The following is a 14,715-nucleotide window of genomic DNA, read 5'->3' as shown; positions in this document are numbered from 1 at the left end:
TATTAAGAGGCATGAAGGAATATTCAAGGATTCTTATAGTTTCCATTTCATTTCCGCAACATATCCAGCCAATTAAAAAATTGTAAATAAGGGCAAGACAAACACGTCAACTAAACATGGTGATTACAAATAACACAAAAACCGAGCACCCGAGATATCGCACTTGACCGACTCGTTGTCCTCTCAAGAAAGTTTTCGGAATATACCGAGATGATCGCGGCTCTGGCCGAAGAACCAAACGCAAATTTCAAGAATGGTAGTCGTGAACGCAAGCGCTCGCACAGTATCGAGCATTCTGCCCAATGTCGACCGACAGAGGTTAGTCTGGCACTGGCGTACATGCTCATATGTCGCGGGATGACTCTGCGAGTCCATTTAGGAAATTTAAATATCATAATGAACCATGAAAATTTGAGAAATTTAGATATATCATGTTAATAATTTTGCGAGCCGATGGCGGATTTGGTGGATATCCGCCGGATATCTGGCGGATCCGTATCCGCCATGCTGTTGAAAGGCGGATACAAAGGCGGATACATATCTCCCAATTTCAAAAAGGCGGATGGCGGATGCGGATATCGGAAAATTTGGCGGATATCCGCATCTGCCACAGCCCTGGAAATAAGTTGATTGATATATAAAAGTCCTCGTAAATAATTTCGTCAGTAATATGGCAGGAAAAAAATGTTATATATTGCGCCGGTATCACTGTGCCATCCTACGGCACCATATCTACAACCCAGAAAAATACACAAATAAAAAATTAAATATTGCCCGAAATAAAACTTGCCTCAAAAAATTAAATATTTTTAAGCGAAATCTTCAAACCTTAAATATCTAATAGAGTGTGATCCAAACCTTAGATGAATGCCATACGATGACATATTTCCCGTCGTCCCGAAGCTGAATTCCGCGTTCGTCCCTCGTACTTAAACCCCGAGTGTAAAACATTCATCTGCATGATGTTCATCATAATCAAGCGAGCCTTCATGGTCAGTTGATTCGAGCTCGCATTTTATGTTCCTAGCACTCTTCTGCCATCTGCACGTTGTATGCTAATATATGGTGCGTCGAGGTGAGTCATGCAACTGTACCCGGCAGCATACTAATACATAGAAACGCCACCACATTTGTGTCTACCAATCCGAAATTCTCAATACTATTACTTTACCGTGTTTATATTTGCTAGTCTCCTATCCGTGGATATCCGTGAGATAGAGTGGATACGATTTGCGAGCGATCGTAACTCGCAAATAGTCTACTACCACTATACGATTGGTTCTAAAAGTTTACGACTAACGATACGAGCAATGATGTTAGTCGCTCGTAAAAATTGTATAGTTAATATGTACGTTTGGTAACTGGAACATTTCGATAGAATTCTCTGGTCCTAGCTCAAAATGTGCTCTCAATTGTTGACTGTGGGCCACTGGAGACCGAGACATTCTGCACCGGCTCCTCTCCTTCGAGCCCATCATTCAATAGCAAATAATCTACAGCTGGGCTGGCGACGAGGACGTGTAGGAGGTTCCATGTCGAAGGCGTTAAAGCGACAGCATATGCATTAATGAGTAGATACGCCTAATTGTTGGTAATATTTCAGAAGACAAAGGTTTCCTATGCCACGGTTATAAACTTACCTTCCTAATTAGGAATACGGTTACTATACGATTTTACACTAGATATACGATTACATTACGATTAAAGCTGCATTTTTGCGATTAACTTTACGATAATCTCTCACGGAACTCGAACTTTCCGAAGACGAAACGGGTGCGCCGATAAAACTTTAAGAGCTTGTTTAGGAAAGAAACGTCTGTTGGCGCAAGTTAAGGTTTGCATAGTCGCTGCGGAAACATAAACTATACATCCACACTAGGCGTAGATCATCCTCCGGCTAATCACGGGGTTTCAGTACAAAACAACGCGAAGCTTTTGGCTCGTCGTTGTCGTTGACCATTTGCTGATCAGCTGGACACCGGCCTATGGCCAGATTGAGCTTCAACGCTTTGCCTTTCGTCATTACTCACAATGGCGTGGACTGTTGCCGTATTAAAGCCCGAGGCCATGCACCCGCTCCCCTACTCTTGAACTTTTGCAATGAACAGTCTTCTATCACTTTCGACAAATAGATCTCTGTTGACATTATCGAAACCGGGCCCGCTGATTCAAGCTATAGCAGTACCGTATATCCTAACACGCACTCGAAAGTATAGTGAAATGAGTACCTCGACGCATCCCCATATAATCGACACAGTCAAGCAAGATCATCGTGATATCGAGAAGTGTTACGAGTCTATTATAAAGGCCGACAATAATGACACTCGGACAAGATGGGCCAACCAGTTCGTCTGGGAGGTAGCACGTCATTCCGTCGGCGAGGAAATTCTACTGTATCCAGCTTTCGAGAAGTACATAGGATCGGCGACGGCAAAGGAGGACCGTACCGAGCACCAGACTGTATGAGCTGACGAAGAAATATATAATGATCGCTTGTACTAATTCAAAATTTCTGCAGGTGAAGGACGACTTGTATAAGTTCCAGAATATGAAATCTAGCGACAAGGACTTCATTCCCACGTTGAATACTATAATGAATGAACTCAGAGAGCACATAAGAAGCGAGGAGGAAGTTCAGCTGCCACAAATTGAGAGAGCACTTAGTGCGGATGAAAGCATCAAGCTTGCCAAATCATTCTCGCGAACAAAACATTTCGTTCCTACCCACAGTCATCCTTCCGCACCTAATAAGCCGCCATTTGAGACCGCAGTTGCTTTATTGACCGCTCCAATCGATAAGCTCAAGGATATGTTCAAGAAATTTCCGTCCGAATCAACAACTTCGTAATTTTCAAGAAGCTATGGGTGCTAGTCTTTTAGGATGATAAGGGAATTTAATGTCGTTGATGTATTATGATGATAGCTGTCGAAATCATTGGTAATTGAACACCCTCTCTTTTGCCTGCCTGAAACATTACTTAGAGCCAACTATATCTGGCAAACACCACCCTGACGGATTTCCACAGTCAAACACAATTCAGACAAAAACCCTAACATTACACACGGCAACGAGACATAAGCAAGCATAATCGCATAAATAGTTACTGGATCTACGATTCTAAGTTGACTTTCGTCGGGTTCGAGATCAACAACCACGGAACAGACTAGTCCCAACCCCTAAGTCAGACATGCACTATATGAAACGGTTTAAAATGGATGATTAACCTGCAGAATGATAGATAATCCGTCAGAACAGCGATCAGATATCCATGTACTCTTTGCTCGCAGTGGGAATCGTCTTTTCAATTGAAAAGGCTAGTGCGAGGCTCGGGTATCAGCCGTTGGTCAACCAAGAGGAAGGGATTCATAGTTCTGCTTGTGAGCTTCAGGGTTTCAGGGTTTTAGGAGTTACGAATAAATATGTGCGAATAACGAATATTTGGCGAATAATATTCGCAATTGCGAATATTCGGAGCAGCCCTACTTTGGTCGAATAATTGCAGTAAAGTGTTGTTCTCTTATTTCTCTAGCTCAATTTAGTTAGAAACATGTCTATTATAGTGCTATTCAAAATCAACATAAGCTTGCTACGCCTATCGTCAACCGGTCTATTTTCTTAGAAATAGTAATGTGATTATTATGTTGTACCTGAAGACCAAACTCATGCTCAGATGTACCGACAGAACTATGTGGGTTAGGGTGTATGGTTCGTTGGCCACCCGCTCTTCTTCCGCCTCCTATGTTCCTAATCAGGTAATTATTTTTCGATCATAGGCCCTTACCATCCGCCATCCGTCTACAGCTCTACCTAAAATTTGTTTCGTACTTTTGTTTCTAAATATTCTTTCATATCTTTTTTGTTGTTTAACCGTGGTCCAATGCAAAGCCAGAACACTATAATCATCGTTAAATACGATGAACTTTCCCGGACACCTGTACGCGATCCCGAGCCAGCTGAGCCAGTCACGCCAGTGAGGACTCCCAAACCGTGGTCTCAACAAGACAATGTGCTGAGGAGCAGTCTGCCGGTATATGCTGTACTTCGAAATGTAGAGGACGTGTATGACGACGAGTACGACAGTTATCATATTTCCATACTCAGGCCTTACAGCACCAGTACGACAGAGATCATTGTGGACTACCCGTATGTCTTCACTTACAGTCGGATATTGGCTTTTGCTAATTGTTTTCCTAGTCCTTTCGTACTTTAGCAGTCCAATCAATGTATCAAATCGTGCCAGCTCTGATTCTTACGATTCTCCTGGACCTGAGTCAGATAGTGACGATAGTGCGACATCAAGTAGCGGCAGCCTGTGGGAGCGTCCGCCGCCTCAGCGCACGCTGAAAGCCCTCAATTCACTCCGCCCGGCACAAATTCAACGACAGGGTGCAAGACCACGCGCACCAATTACTGGTCCTGAATATTGTGACCCTTCGGTACATGAGCCTGAGCCTACCCGGAACCACAATATCCAATTCAAACGGTAAACCCAGGACTCAGCTCGGTCGACGGCGACACATGCGCAGGCCACCGCGTCCAGCAGTTTATACAGTGCCACAACTGTCGGTCCTGCACTTTTGCAAGGTGCTGCAGAACTTGAACACCGTAGACTACTGGACAGGTGAATAAGGATCCGACAAACGTCAACTCTGGCAGCCGTGAGACGGGGCGTTACTGTGCCTGTTAGACATCTGGATTGGCCGATATGAAGCGGCACCAGAAAGTAGGATCGCGGTTGAGGATCGTTTACAGAGCGAGAGCAGAATCACATAGTATATGGGCGATATCTTCTGAGGAAGAAAGCGTATCTGGAAAAGACTGAAAGAGAGCTTGCCGATCTGAAAGCTGGTGCAATAGATATCCGGAATGCCAGATTTGGTGTCGATGAGTGGGAGATCAGTTGTGTCGGCTATCGGTCAGTCTTCACTTCCAGATTGTTGGATCTCGGGTGCCCACTCTTTGTGGTTGTTGAGATTAACCACTTTTACATCCTTGGAGCCGAGCCGTCCCCGCTGCCAGGACACTGGAGATTGGCCAATCCACATTGAACGTTGTCAGTGATCGATCGACCTCCGCGTCATGTTCCGATCTGGACAGGGGGGAGCTTGAGGAGGCTGCATAGTGCTGTTTCCCCTCTTATGAGGAGGTAGGAGCTGAATGTCCGTGAGACTGGTCATCATCGAGACTTAGACCCTCAGCTCCCATCTCATTTCACATTAGTCCATTCAGTCCTCATCTACGTTTCTCACAGATGAAATTGTCATCAATGCTGAGAGGTTTGGTCGCACTGAGACAGATTCTAGATGTCTTTATGATCAAAAATTAGCAGATATCGCGAGACAGCGTCGGAACATTCTTCTTGATCAGGAAATGTCACCCGATGAAGGTACTCACTTCACCTAATGGTGTCCGCACCTTGACCGCGGTCCTGACCAATTACTACATACAAAATTATGACGTTAGCATACAACGGTCGACGATGCCGGTCGTCATTTTCACAAACCCGCGCGAGTTTGCTGGCTTGCTTCTCTCTAAAGGAAAGATTTGGCGAGTTAGCCGCCGACAGAATAAAAGGCGTCTGGGCAGGCATTCAGGGCGACGAGTGGGTGTCGAGATTTCTCGCCCAGCCGAACACGACCGTAGACGAAACCGACGTCCTGATAACTACCAGTGTCCTTCAGGCAGGCCATAGCCTGGACCGGTACTTCAGACTGTCGTTCGACTTTCTCTTTCGCGGTGTCTTGTCGTTCAGGGAAGAGCTCCAGCTCACGTCATTTTGAAGCCTCCACGTGTGAGCGGTTGCTACGCTAGCTATCAAGCTTTACCATGTCTCAGCACTCGTCGACGGACAGCGAAGATTGGGAACCTATGCAATCCCCTTGTACAGTTAACCAGCACATGTCAACCACTCGATTCGATACACTTTCGCTAAAGGAATTGCTTGAGACAATGAAGGGAAGGATAGTGAAGGCACCCCCTTAAATAACAGTGATCTCGATGCAATCCAGACCAGGATAGCCTGTTGGCGTCGACTTTGGAATGAAGCCCACGGAGTTAGAAATGATCTTAAGCGCCGAGATCGTGGGGACAACGACGCTATTGAAAAATTTCCAGGGAAACGAATTGACATTAAATATGATGAAGTGGATCAATTGACTTTTGAAATCCTCCTTTCGGGCTTGGACCGATTGGAAGGCCGACTTAGAGCGTGTTTGGCAGGAGCCCCTTGGAAGTACCAACGCGACAACTTTAAAATTATTAAGGCTGTCTCGAAAATGGACAAGGCCTGTAGGGCCCGTTGGAATGGTTATGTCCGAATTAACCCGGATAAAGAAGAAGACTACGTACAATCAGAGTCCTGTAGACTTCGATGCTTATTTGAGTTCGATTGAAAGGGAATTACCCGAAGTTCCTGATTCCGTTCAAGCGAACCGCTTTTATCCGAAACTTAACGAGGATGTCGTCAAGCAAATCAAGATCTCAGGACTCCAAACACTGCCTAACACTCGCACCGGAATGGTGGCCTTGGCTCAACGAGTTTGGGAAAGCATTCGCCTAAAGCGGAATACTCCAGTTTCTGAAGTTAAAAATACTGGTTCATCGACTCTGCAAGGGCAAACTCAACGACCGCGCCCATGGAATAAGCTTTATAACAGCCGTCCAGGACGCCAGTCGTCTCGAGATTTGAATAAGTTTGGCGGCAATAACGATTCGGAAAATTACAAAGCCGTTAAATCGGAAGGCCACAAAGAAAAGTCGTCAAAGATTGAAAAGCAGGAACCAACTTGCTACTCATGCGGAGAACTTGGCCATATAAAGCCTAAGCCACGTATCCAGCAGCAATGAGTAGTCCAACACAATCAAGCCTCCTCAGACGAAGATTCGTCGGAAAACGAGTAGGGGTCGCCCTTGGCCCGGAGGACGGACCCCCAATTTTCGGTACCTCGGCAGCGAAGATATGCGGAGTATAAGTTCTGTTGGATCCCGGCCGGTGGGCCTGACTCCCGGCGAGCCGGGAAACGTCAGCTCAAACTCGACATTGAGCAGGCATTTGGGCGGGATGCCGAAACAAACTGGGGCCCAGACTTCGCAAACATAATGCGAAGCATCTATATCCCCCTAAAAAGCGAACTGCCTGACCCCTTCAATCGCCATTATTGGCTTCACAAGACAGAATATGGCTGAGCCAGATCTGGCTCGTGCAAGTCGATGAGGACGACCTGCTGGCGGATCATGACCAAGCAGGTATGTTCCCAAAATTTTAGGAATATTGCGAGAGGTTCATTGCCCCATTCCGTGGTCAGCATGGGGCTCTGCATGAGAAGACACCGGACGCATGGCTAAAAGGGAAGTCGAGGTACCCGGTGGAGGAGGAAATTCGGCTGATTGTCAGAAGTTTGGTCTAAAACTCTCCCGATTCCAGGGCAACTCGGTCGAATATGACCCCGACTCTCTCGTACGGGCCATCGTCATTTGCCGATGTATTCCGACGCCGGATCGTTTTATTCATTGGGAACATTTATTTGATGAGAGAACGCGGGAGGCCATAGCCACAAAGAGGCATATATGCACGAAGGGACATGAAGCATTTTTGCATGGGATATATTGATGGAATGAATAACCTATGTGTATAAATTCTTTTTCTCGAGACTGTGGCAACTGGTGATAGGCACCAGGTCAAAGAAAGCTTCCTGTCTGACCATGATCTCAGCCGGTTCATGATAGAGGTCTGTTACGTACACGTGGATATTATGGAGACGCTTAGTGGTTATTTTAGTAGAAGTTTATTTTGGTTCTTTTGATGCGTTGTTGCGTTCAGGTGCAGACCCCCATTTTATAAATGGTTCTTCTCTCCTCTCTGCTTGAGGGGGGATATAGGCAATAATATATATGTCCGTTGTTGATAAGGTCCTTCGCTCCAACAGTTTCCCTCGAGACGTTGCCAAAATTCTTGCCGCACAATTGTCCCAAACTAACTCCCAACGGCACAACTGCGCAAGAGTTGTGCTGTAAACATGGGACGTCAACTGCATATTTCATACAGTCTATGCAGCAGCCTTTAGGTGTCAAAATGGCTATCGATAATACCGTCGAAGTGTTGTTTTTCTGTAAGCCTGAGGATGTTCATCGGGCGCGTCTTTATGGGCACATGGTGGTTATAGACACCACCTATAAAACCAACAGATTTCGCTTGCAGCTAGTCGTCATGGTCACTGTAAACAACAATTTGCCTACTCTCAGGATAGGGGGATGCTTTATCAGCAACGAGTAGACTCAGCCATACATCTGGGTCTTACAACAAAACTTGATTGTACAACTGCATATAAGAACTATGTTGAGAATGCAATAACAATATCCCGATCTGCACAGAAGATGGTGTATGCAGAGGTGATGAAGAGGATGCATCAGGAACAAGGTCATATCAACGAGACCTGCACTTGTACAATCAACTGCGTTATCTTTGCCGTGTTAGCATCAGATTCAGCCTGGGTTACCAATTGATGTTGGGTTGTCAGGGTTCATTAGTTACAGGGAATCGCGGCAATCTATAGGTTGAATCAGAACTAGCACCAAAAGTATCAGAATAAATCGTGCTTTAACGCAATAATATCCGCGACGGTGAATTTACTTAAACATGAGCCCTAGGCACAATTTATTGAGCTGCCGTACTATTCTCTAGGCGACTACTCTAATCCATAGAGCGTGCGACGTAACTGGCACATCGTATCTTCTGCGTCGTTTAAAGTTTCTCGTTGTTGCTATAGATCATATCCTTTAAGCTACCATAAAGAAATGCTATCACAACGTCCATTTGATGGCAGCGCCATCCATTAGTGAGTAGTGTCGCAATTAAGAGTGTCCATGCTCTTTTTACTACAGATGCGAATGTTTGATTATATCCGAGGCCGACGTCGTGTTCATAGCCTCGTACAAGTAACAGCGCCTTTTATCGTTGGAGTTTTTATGCAGAATCCGTTTTGGTTTTGAAGATCCACTTATTTGTCAAATCTTTCAATTTCGTGCTTGCGTTGGCGGAACTAACGCCCATGTTTGATTTTCCTTAAGCGATTGTATCTCCTCTTCGGAGACTTTCAACCATTCACCGTTGGCGCCGTTAACTGCTTCTCGAAGCTTTGGGGATCTACGTCCTCTGTTGATAGTACCGCCAATACAACGGCTTTTGTTATTGCTTGTTTCGAAAGGCAGGTTGCCGTATCTCATCGCTGGGCGGCCCCGAGTCACTCCAGTCGACTTCCCGGTGGGCCTGACACCGTTGTATGATCACCTTCATTTGTCTTGGTACTATCGTGTTCGATCGTTGTGGCGGTATCGCTCTCGGACTCTACTTGAGTAGGGTTGGTCCCAACGAGGATAGTACGCAAAGATGGTACTCGTTCAGCATGATTCGCAGAAATAGATTTATTCAACAAAATCTACTATTCGTTTTCTCTACGCAATATTAATGTCCACGGCGTCTTCAATCTTAAGAATATAGTTACAATAAATTCTTAGTCCAAATGTCTCCTGCACAAGATTAATATCGCAATCACGGCGTTCAGGGTTCCAAAATCTCATGCTGTCGATATTATTTGGGACAAGAATTCTCCAAATCCGATCGACGATATTCCACGGCACTGATCCAGAATGGTAAGTTATACTTGCTGAAAGGATATGTATCAATTGAAATTGAATTAGCAAGGCTAGAGAGGTTATCAGTGATGTGAAACTCTCCAAAGTCTGCAGTGAGGAGGCACTTACAATTTCACTTACCTCAGGCCAACAAAATTGCACTCTGTGAGCATTCCAGCGCTGAGCTTGCTGACGCTTCCTCCTGTGCCAGGGAAGGGAACGTAGAATCTAGTCATTTGTGCCACTAGGTTCCCGCACTTATCAAAGCCCTGCATAACAAAAGAAAAACATTTGCACTTGGAACCGTCTCGATCTCATCAAGCCCTAGCCTTAAACCGACAAGATCGAAGTCAAAGTCTGCTGCAGACTTTAAGGTTTGGATCTCATCCAAATAAATACTGTATACGCCAAAAAGAGGCTCAGGCTCCTGACTTGGTCCGTTCGTTCCAGTAGTGCCGTAGAGAATGTTTCTAGAGCCGGCGGCGACTAGAGCTTCGGATGAGTTAGCTGCATAGAGTGAAGCCGCAGTTACGTTCCAAGGCGACGGTTCTTCGTATGGAGAAGTCGGATAACGAAGTCGAAAGTTGCGATAGCTATGTCATAGTAATCAGTTTATATTTGTGAGTCAGTGAGGAAGAACGGCAGCTCACGTTGCGGGCGCAGCAATGTCACCTCCACCGCAAGATGTGTCGATATCATCAAACTGTTCATCCAATTAATAAAGCTGTCGGCTGGACCCAAATTAGAGCTTACCGTCAAAATACCTAGACCTTCACAACAATTATGTGTGAGCTTTGGATAATAGGGTCTCTCGATCTCTAGGCCATCGGCGATTAGGCCTGCTTCACTAGAGTCGTTAAAAAGGCTTGAAATCTGACAGCAAAAGTATCCGCAAGCCCTATCGACGCCCCAGCATATACTTTATACATCTCTTCACCAGCAGGTATGGCTATCGACACACTGCTGGGGGCATAATATACGAAGGAATCGTTAGCACCAAAAAATGTCAACACCAACGTAGCAGATTGACTTGGGGGGACAGTGGGGTTGGAAATGTTGAAGACGGTGATGTAGAATCCTTGAATCGTGAACGCCGCCGTCAGCTCGGACGAGAACGATATTGCATATGAATTATCAAATCCGTCGCCCTGATAGGGCACTCCAAATAGAGCATTAGGACCGCCCGACCGTTTTGAGCCGTATGTGTTATTTCCTGAAGAGCGTACGACAGTTGCCTTTGGAGAAAAGTTGAATCCTTTGTAGTGTGTTGCCATGGGAGCGCTTCCAGATGGGTATGTGTTGATGTCATCAAACTAAGGACTGTCAATGGAAGTTTTCATGTCGAATTTATTCTCGATAATTAAAAAAATACAGTAAGAACGTGCGAGGTTGCAGTTAGAGTTGCAGGCACACAAGCTGCGCAGCTAGTCACAGCTGTTGTAGGACATCCTGTGGACGTAGGAGCTGGCCGTGTTAGTATGTGGCACCACGATTGCAATATCGTCAATGGCGACACTACCGGAAATGTCAGTTAGACAGTTCGAGAGATCAAGAGGGGCGTCAAATTAACCTTGCTGGGCCACTTGCGTCCGAGTCGTTGTGCCCTTTCCTACAGGATAACGAGAAACGTCGACCGTATGTCAAGCCCTCTCGCTCAAAATCATTTATTAGCAGCTTGGGACTTCCTCTAGGAATTTGGAAGTCGTAAGACCCAACGTCATATAGGCTTCCACCATCAGCAGTTACATTCTGAAAAAAGAACAATACGTAAACATCTGTACCTTCTATGTTTGTAACTCGCTTTTGAGACGTCAGCAAGCTGACTTCTGGAAATCAATCCTTTAAGCTCACCATAGAAGACAGGTTCAGGTATCGATAGTTCGAAAAGGTTGTACTGTCAGGGGTACCGAAGGCGATGGCTCCGTTTCCGTTAGAAAGCAGTGCAATATTACCTGAGGAGCAAGCGTCGGCGTATGTTGAATTTGGTGCGAATGGTGAGCATTTGAGAAGCTCAAAATCACTCAAATAGAGGTAGTCCGCATAATGGGATCCGGTGGGAAGTGGCTCGATAGATGCCGTCATAGTTGTGATAATATGTTCAAACTGACGACTTCATCAGAACGAACGGGTCGTCGAGTGCTACTACCAGAAGTCACCGTTATACTCACATCAAGCACAGACGTTGTAGGAGTGGGTACACCACCACAGGTATGACAGTGGCCGACCGCGGCTGCATCGGCTCGAGGAGCTAGAATACAGAAGCATGAAAAGAAAGCGACAAGACACGCACAAAAGTTCATTGCAGGTATTTTTACCAGTAGCACTCAGAAGTCATTGATCCTCGCTGGCGAAGTCTGCCATTTATATATCTCCCAAATTCGTTTGCATAGGTTGCAACTGGCGGAACATGGCTTCCAGTAAAAATCCGATGCACTGGAATATCTGCAGTACCGGGTTGTTGAACAGTGCGTCATGGACGCGATTCTGTCAGCAGTTGCGGCTATGGAGCCGCACTGACGCGGCTTATGCAGCATATGCTGCCTTTCTTGTTTTTGGTTCTGCTTGTTGTCCTTTTAATTCTGCTTGCATGTTCGTTGATTTTGCGCACAGTATTTTGGCCCTGTTTGCAGCAATAGATTATAGGTCGGCAGAAGATCACAGGAGGGGTTTGTCCTCGCTGCCAGACAAAGCAACTTGGATATATTTTTTGTATAGCTGCCCGTTCAGTCCAGGCTAGTCCCAGTCCAGTCCAGTAAACACACTCCAAACCGCCGGCCCAATTGGCTCATCCCAGTGCGGTTCTGTTGGCCAGTCAAGGGACATGCGGTAAGGAAAAGATGCGCCAACACGTACTAGAGCAAGCCGCGAGAAATGAATCCGCGCGACTGCACGAAGAAAACCATTTTGCTGTCCAAGGACATTATTGATTATACAGTAGAATAGAAAAAATGTTGACTCTTTCAGGGTGTGACGAATGCCGCACAGGCTGTTAATAAATTAAATTCAGTTACGGACCGAGTAAATCCGAGTTGACCCACCCGCGATAATCGAGACCCTCGTACGAGCCGCGTCTGGTTTTGCGGACGCAGAGTCTCGCCTAGATCTTTGATCAGGGCCACCATCATGGACTCAAACTAAAATATATGTCAGCCGCACATCTTTTTAAACACATCCGTAGTTTGCGGCTGTCGCATCGACGGATTTGTGGTCTGTTGCGTCGATCAATCTGGACTGTAGAGTTCAGGCTGAATTCGCCTTCTGACGCCTTTGTGGCCGGTCAGAGCGTTAACGCGGAGCCCTCGATATGCGCCCTCACATTTTGCTACCGTATTCTGTATCCTCTTGCATATACGTGAGGTATGTCTGCTTTGGCTACAACGGCTACACCAATTGTGAGGCTCATCTACCCAAGAAAAATCATCGCCGAGCAAGAAGTGGGCCACTAGCACGCGACATCCCCCCACAATACAGCTAAGGTGCTAACCCCATCCTTGAGCGCCGCTTTACCCTGCTTTACCCTGCCAAATGCTGCATGGAAAGGGCTAGCCCGGTAGGTGCTGTGAGGGTGCCTGCCAATTTTATTACCCCAAACCCACATCGGCTCGCCGGTGCCCCCACCCCCCCCCCCAAGGTGTTACAGACCGGTAGGTGCAAAACCGCCTTGTGCCTGCCCGCTTGTAGGCGCCCACATCAGGCGATGTGGCGAAACTATTCCACTATAGGTATAGCTTCTTTTCCACAGTACAAGTAATATTACTTACTTCGTCTTATATAATTTGAATCCTTCTAATGTTGTGTTTTGAGGCCGGAAAGACGATCACAACTATGGACCAAATTGAAACTAGAAGACTTGAAATACTGCTTATCGCGCTAGGATTCGTTGTGAGACATAAGGTCTTCAACAAATGTTTGTCAGCCTTGACTTCAATCTCACCTCGAGACGATGTTGCTGGTCAGTAAGCAACTTGAATTGGGCGATACCAGCGTTACGGATACGATGTTTATTCAGGCCTTATATAAATCGCTGGCGCCAAAATTCTTGGATTACAAAAATACTTTACGTGCGCGTGATTTGTCTCTCCGGCAAGTTCTTACAGCCTTAACTGCGTACGATGAAGAAACTCGCAGGGACCAGGTACAAGAGGAGCACAGTGCCCACCTGACCGAGGCAAGGGTAAACCTCTGAAGAGTTGCCAAAGACGCCGTGACAATGTGAGTTCGTCGATGAGTTTGGTAATTCCTATGGAAGAGAGAATGTTCATTACTGACTAGTTTTCCTAGCGAGCCGCGAAAAACCAAAGGGTTCAGGGTTCTAATTCCTGCCTCTGTCCTACCTTCTATTGGATACGCGTGGTATCCAGGAAGTGGGCAAGCTGAAGACGATGATGGCCCGCTGACAGGACTGACGTTTGTGCCAATGCCGGAACTGGCTCAAGTACCACCCGAATATCATTAACCCATGCCGCCTTTCTGAAAGTCAATGCGGACCAATTACCCCCTCATAGGGAGTACGTCCATCGCATCGAACTAAAGGAAGACGCTCAGCTGACCATGGCCCGGATTTACCCTCTTTCAGACCCAAGTATATCAGGCCATAACCGCATTGCGATCCATTCCAGCCGCACAACAAGCGTTTCAGCTAGGAACTAAGATCGATTTCGAGAATACGTCTCACACAATAGACAACTCAAACAAAATTGACAGTAGTCCGAGCAGTTCTTCAAGAATATATCGAGGAAAATTCAAGAAAGGGATTCATTCGACAGTCAACTGCACCGATTAGTTCCGCTGTCAGGAGTTCACTCCTGAGGGTTACGTACCTGGTACGGTTATTGACGGCCCGTGCCCCCGTCGGTGGCTTTTGGTTCATGTTAATGCGTTATTTGTTATTGGTTAGTCTTGTTACATACGATAAAAGTTTTCATTAGTTGTAGAGGCGCTCGGACGGGTGGTGCAGGAGTACACAGAAGAACACACTGGACCCCTCCGAGTCCTCATAGTTTATATTCTAAAATATGTTGGTATAAGCTGTCCAGCTAGCGTAACATATCGTACAACTCCGACTCTTGACCTCGAGACCCGCG

At 46.1% G+C, this 14,715-nt stretch overlaps 4 protein-coding genes across 4 annotated transcripts; 2 read left to right on the top strand and 2 right to left on the bottom strand.

Annotated features, from left to right (window-relative positions):
• Positions 1 to 2,220: 2,220 nt before the first annotated feature.
• Positions 2,221 to 2,848, top strand: V1508DRAFT_361084 (uncharacterized protein; the record flags this gene model as incomplete). Its single annotated transcript, XM_066937167.1, has 2 exons — positions 2,221 to 2,460; positions 2,519 to 2,848. The coding sequence occupies 2 exons, from the start codon at positions 2,221 to 2,223 to the stop codon at positions 2,846 to 2,848; spliced, it is 570 nt and encodes a 189-aa protein (XP_066792858.1).
• Positions 2,849 to 5,827: 2,979 nt separating this feature from the next.
• V1508DRAFT_406733 (uncharacterized protein) lies at positions 5,828 to 6,847 on the top strand (the record flags this gene model as incomplete). Its single annotated transcript, XM_066938795.1, has 4 exons — positions 5,828 to 5,882; positions 5,948 to 6,312; positions 6,356 to 6,421; positions 6,458 to 6,847. The coding sequence occupies 4 exons, from the start codon at positions 5,828 to 5,830 to the stop codon at positions 6,845 to 6,847; spliced, it is 876 nt and encodes a 291-aa protein (XP_066792857.1).
• Positions 6,848 to 9,587: 2,740 nt separating this feature from the next.
• Positions 9,588 to 10,905, bottom strand: V1508DRAFT_435357 (uncharacterized protein; the record flags this gene model as incomplete). Its single annotated transcript, XM_066942062.1, has 6 exons — positions 9,588 to 9,702; positions 9,773 to 9,900; positions 9,921 to 10,224; positions 10,282 to 10,334; positions 10,385 to 10,504; positions 10,552 to 10,905. The coding sequence occupies 6 exons, from the start codon at positions 10,903 to 10,905 to the stop codon at positions 9,588 to 9,590; spliced, it is 1,074 nt and encodes a 357-aa protein (XP_066792856.1).
• A 341-nt stretch (positions 10,906 to 11,246) lies between these two features.
• Positions 11,247 to 12,241, bottom strand: V1508DRAFT_299742 (uncharacterized protein). Its single transcript, XM_066936594.1, has 2 exons — positions 11,800 to 12,241; positions 11,247 to 11,734 (listed from the first exon to the last, which is right to left on the bottom strand). Exons 1-2 carry the CDS (start codon positions 11,929 to 11,931, stop codon positions 11,465 to 11,467), a joined length of 402 nt encoding a protein of 133 aa, XP_066792855.1. The 5' UTR covers positions 11,932 to 12,241; the 3' UTR covers positions 11,247 to 11,464.
• Between the last annotated feature and the right edge of the window lie 2,474 nt (positions 12,242 to 14,715).

Source organism: Lipomyces doorenjongii (genome assembly GCF_038497915.1).
Source record: "Lipomyces doorenjongii strain NRRL Y-27504 unplaced genomic scaffold V1508scaffold_98, whole genome shotgun sequence".
Taxonomy (NCBI): domain Eukaryota; kingdom Fungi; phylum Ascomycota; class Lipomycetes; order Lipomycetales; family Lipomycetaceae; genus Lipomyces; species Lipomyces doorenjongii.
This window is presented reverse-complemented; position numbering and strand designations above follow the sequence as displayed.